The 5,239-nt window shown below is 36.0% G+C and overlaps 1 protein-coding gene across 1 annotated transcript; it reads right to left on the bottom strand.

The window, feature by feature from the left end:
- Positions 1-3,875: 3,875 nt before the first annotated feature.
- On the bottom strand, positions 3,876-4,657 carry LOC149171715 (uncharacterized). Its single transcript, XM_089427571.1, has one exon. It carries the CDS (start codon positions 4,576-4,578, stop codon positions 3,931-3,933), a length of 648 nt encoding a protein of 215 aa, XP_089283697.1. The 5' UTR covers positions 4,579-4,657; the 3' UTR covers positions 3,876-3,930.
- Positions 4,658-5,239: the final 582 nt, after the last annotated feature.

Here is a 5,239-nt window from a genome sequence, read left to right as displayed (position 1 = left end):
ACATGTCCTCATTGAAATGACAACAAGACAACACTTACCTCCAAGTGCGACACTTATTATACACATTGCAACACAAGTGACGACACTAATGAAACAATGCTCAAGACATGGTGAATGAGTCTAATACATATCCCCATGATCAATAGAACCCGGTATTACAAGGGAATGAACCAAAGTTGCCCTTCAAGAATGTACAAAGGACTCCCTTTCACTAGGTGCGACACTTCCCTTATTAAAAGGCAACAATAAGAAAAAGTGAAAACAACACTTACAAAAGCTAAAGAAAGTGAAAGTGACACATGTTATAGTGAACATAACACAAAAGCACCACTTGTAGAAGTGAAAGAAAGAAAAAATGACAGTCGCATAAGTGAAACCGACACTAATGAAAACCAAAGTGCACAAAAGAGACAATTACGAAAACTCACTCGAATAGTAACAAAATTGTAACCAAAGTGAGAGGGTTTTTTTAGTGATATTGTACACTAACTGTCGGCATAGGTCACGCAATGTATAATTCCCTAGGGTGTACATTGACCTGGGCGTGCTTGAAGGAAGAGCGCTTGTATATGCATCAAAAGATAAGCATGTGTAAGAAAGTGACTTTGACATTTGGAAACATCAACCGACCATTAAGCAACTATGAGCAATAAAGGAATGACAGATCATAGGATCACAAGTAGGCTCCAAAATTCAAGTGTAGGAAAAAATTTGGAGGGTGTTTGTCACAGCGACAATAGAACCCAAAGTTCCATAATCTAACAAAATACATCAATACAAAGTATCATCTCATTCGACATTGTGTTGAAGCCAAGACTATTCACCTTTGCCATTGTTCCACAAATCAACAGATTACAGACATCTTCACCAAAACACTTGGAAGGTAAAAGTTTGAAAGATTCAGAATGATGCTTGGACTCACCAAAATCCCTTCAGATTAAGGGGAGTAATGTTGAGAGCTAATCTGAAAGGATTGAGATTATTGTAATTAATTTAATATTTCAATTATGAATTGGAGAAAACCAAAATACCTTGGAATTGGAATCCCAAAAATCTCTCCACTCATATATATATATATATATATATATATATATATGCTTTAGTTAATACAATTACCTAAGTTACATTGTGGAGTTACCAATACTTGATATGACAAACATGAACAAAAATATATCCTATAATTTCTTTATATAGAATTGTGCTTTAATTTTTGATATTAATTTTAGTATTAAAAATTCCATAAATAATTGGAATATCATCTATTCTCTCATGTATCTGCCTCGAATACATGACCATGAGCGAGTTATTCCTGGTTGCGTGGTTTTCCTTGAATAACAGTGATGAGTCCGCCTATATATATATATATGTGTGTGTGTGTGTGTGTGTGCTTTAGTTAATACAATTACCTAAGTTACATTGTGGAGTTACCAATACTTGATATGACAAACATGAATAAAAATATATCCTATAATTTATTTATATAGAATTGTGCTTTAATTTTCGATATTAATTTTAATACTAAAAATTCCATAAATAATTGGAATATCATCTCTTCTCTCATGTATCTGCCTTGAATACATGATCACGAGCCATTATTCCTAGTTGCGTAATTTTCCTTGAATAACGGTGATGAGTCTGCCTTCATTCGCGGTTAGCAACAAAAATTGGTCGTCCTCATTGCTAATTTAACCACTAAACTATAATAAGTTTTATCATACCACCAAACTTCATCACTCTTCATCACTGACTTGGTACTCAATGGAATTCGAAGAATCGTGGACACCAATTGAATGATGAGCACAAACATTTATGTCGCTTACCTCTAAAATATAAAAATATTTCCAGTGTATAAAAATATTTCCAGTGCTTCTCGAACGTTTACGTTTAGTCAATGCCCACATGGTTTCGTCAATCACTATTCGAGTCACCACGATCATATCCATGTGGGCCCCTCCATTTCCCAGAGTCATGATACAGGAAGCGTCGTCTATAAAAAGATTTTCAAAGTGGCGTCCCTGTGGACGTTAGAAGTCCAACGCACTGTTGATGACCCTACCCGATTTGTTAAGAAGTTACATAGACTCATTTAGTCACATCTACCTCTTGTCACTGTCACCCTCCACGTGGTTTTGTAATCACCCCATGCAGATAAACCCCACCACTTCACTTTTACATGCACGCAACAAAAAGTAGACGTGGTGATTGGAAATTCTAGTTGGATTTCATAAATTTGTGGAAATTTGAAATATAGCAGTCAAGTTCTAAGATTTCAAGTGTCCAGAATTTTTGATACGGAGTTGTCTATAATGCGATTTTTTGAAGATTTCGGTGACGGAATCAGGCGGAAGAAATTGAGGTCAAATCTTGATTTCTTGCAGTTAAAATGGTTTTTTAACTGCATATTTGGATTCAGCACCCTGAAAAACCCCTGGGACGCTTTCATTGTGCAGAAAGTAGCTATCAAACTTGCGATTCTAATAAATTCCTGCCGGATTTCGACCGGAAAAATCTGCCGGAAAGACTTTCAAAAAGTCGCGTTATAGACTATTTCTTTTGATACTGCTGAAATTCCATAATTAAAAAGCTATTCAAATACTCTCACTATCAAATTTCTTAAGTTTTTTTCCAGAAAATTTCACTGTTGTGATGTCAAGACGGAATTGTGATATCTGTAGACAATGCCAAAGTAAACGATTCGGAAATTACAACATGTGTCAAAAGTTCAGTACAATCTCTGTTGGAGTTTGAGGAGTAAAATATTTAATTGCTTTTTTGTGGGGCAACCGACAAACCCGCAATATCAGTATGTGAAAATGTCAATGTCGTGTAGCACGAAGAAACTGTTCAGTGCATCCAACGAATGGGAAGTCGAACCATGTTTTCATGTCAGCATTATGAACAGTATACAAATCCATAAGAATATATCCATGTTTATAATCCACTATTAAGATAATTGAGGATATTGAGGATATTGTGGGAAAAGTCTCGACTCCAGAGTCGTTAGATTTAAGAATCATTCAACTGTGAAAGAGTTAGACATAGTGGAAGAATGAATACATTAGTGACAGAAAAATTGAAGTTCCTCTCACGGATGTTGCTTTATGTCCGCTTCATCTTTGTGGTAATAACAAACATCAATATTTTAAAACACATCTCAGTTTCATAGTATCATTAAGTTGTTAAAAATCGACATTGATACTAACGGATGACAACTCAGATAGAAATATAAATATAATCAAGTCTTATTGAGATGATAAAGCAATTGATTCTGGTGTGGTTTCTTATAATTTTTTTGATAGAATTTGATGAAAATATTTGAGGTGAAATTTTAATTGTGTTATTTAAATTGGTTTTTTGATTATATATATAGATTCGGCACCTGAAAAACTTGTAAAACATTTGGATTGTATAAGTGCTACTCATCAAATTTGTGATTTCAATAAATTCCTATAAAATTTTAGAGAAGTTAAACAAAAAAACGCAAAAAAAATTCTAAGAAATAGAGATTTTAACAACTCTATTTAGAAATTTTAACAACTCTATTAAGTGTATTGATTCTACTTCGACCAAAAATCTTTCACGATTCAACTAAACATTTCGTTGATCACATTTTGACAAAACACCTAGTGTGAAAACATATAAATGATTTAACAAAATCAAGTTATAAAAACTTCAGCTGAAGGTTCCTCCTTGACCTTGTTTCTTAAAGTAAAATTTTGATTTGCTCATGGATTCACAGAGTGACAGTTCGGAGGAAATAGCCTTGGAAACAAACTGACATACTCGGCACTGATTATGTTTTTTCACATACAAAATCAGGAAATGTTTCTTTCAATATGCATGTTACAATACTTCTTCATCGTTGCTCCATTGTTGAACTGGTTTAAAATCGTTCTAAACGTCATGAAACTCGGCTCCACTAATCCCAAATTATTTTTGTTGTGGCGATTCAAGATCATTTTGAATAACCAAATGTTCATTCAACTGCCAAATATCATTGTCCCACAGAGACCCATAGAAATCCTCCGTAGTCTCAGCATATCCATACCCCGCATCCGAATAGTCCATAGTATTGGCGATTGAATCTCCCTCGATGTAGTTAATGATGATTCCAAATTCGTGGGGACAGATATGGTCTTCCAAGAAGCCAAGTTCTGCACCAACATCGTCGGGATCCTTGAAGTCTTTTACATAGCAAACTGAGGTCGTTGCTTCAGAATTCCGCTCTGTCAACTCGTCTTCTTTAATAGAACCCATCTGATCATTACTTCCCTTCTCGTCAGTAGACCTAAAATCATTATGTGTTTGTGCCTTCAACCCGATTTCCGCCTTCATCATTATAGACTTTTGAACCGCGTTCAATCCGATCTCGCCGTCAAGCTCATTGATAGCATCAATCCCTTCTGGGTTACTGACTTTGTTATCCATATCATCGATCTTGTCGAGCAAGCTCGTGAGATCGCTGTCATACGCCAACGCTCTGCTAATGGTTCGTTTTACGTCTGGCAAAGCGAATCCGCCATTCCAGTATTCATCTCTCCCTCTCTTACTCTGAGAAACATGGGAATAGGTGGCCATCTCTGCAAGGAAATACTGAGACAAACACAAAACACATAAAACAGAAAGCCCTGTTTTGATAGACGTTGCATAGAGTTGGGTTACAGACTCCACACCACCTTCCCATCCGCAAAATTGTCTACAATATATCACAAAATTGTCTACAGTATATCGATAGCTAGTGGTGGCTGGAACAGCAGAAATCCCGCGTGAGGTGAAGCGCACTTTGCGAAGAATCCAATCCCACGTTTTTTCCCAGTTGCGATGGGATCAGTAGGACCCACTATAAACCGCTGTTGGAATCTCACTGCATTGTACGTGAGCAAACCGAAAAAATTCAATGAAAATGTGGATCATGAATTGAACAGGCTTTGCAACAAACACGTGTTACACAGCCTTTTACCAAAGGTATCGCCCATGGGCCAACTTCCAACATGCTCGGTATTTTTCGATTTATTAAAAAGAAAAGAAAATTATAACTTATGTAATGCTCCGTAATTTAGGGATGTAAAAGCATTCCTTTATCGTGATTATCTTTTTCAATATCTTTGGACTTTTGCAGCTTCAAGGAAAGTAGGTGCTAAAATGGCGGTGAGCACCCAAAATTTTACTGTATTTCTGCAAGTGGTTGAATACATTGCGCTGCTACTACTGTTTCCTCCTCCCTCTTTTCTGGGTCAAA

Source organism: Pinus tabuliformis, chromosome 4_2 (assembly GCF_031772625.1).
Source record: "Pinus tabuliformis cultivar Carrire ecotype Pingquan chromosome 4_2, CPIR1, whole genome shotgun sequence".
Classification (NCBI taxonomy): Eukaryota; Viridiplantae; Streptophyta; class Pinopsida; order Pinales; family Pinaceae; genus Pinus; species Pinus tabuliformis.
The sequence above is the reverse complement of the archived record's forward strand: the minus strand, read 5'-3'. Positions and strand labels throughout refer to the sequence as shown.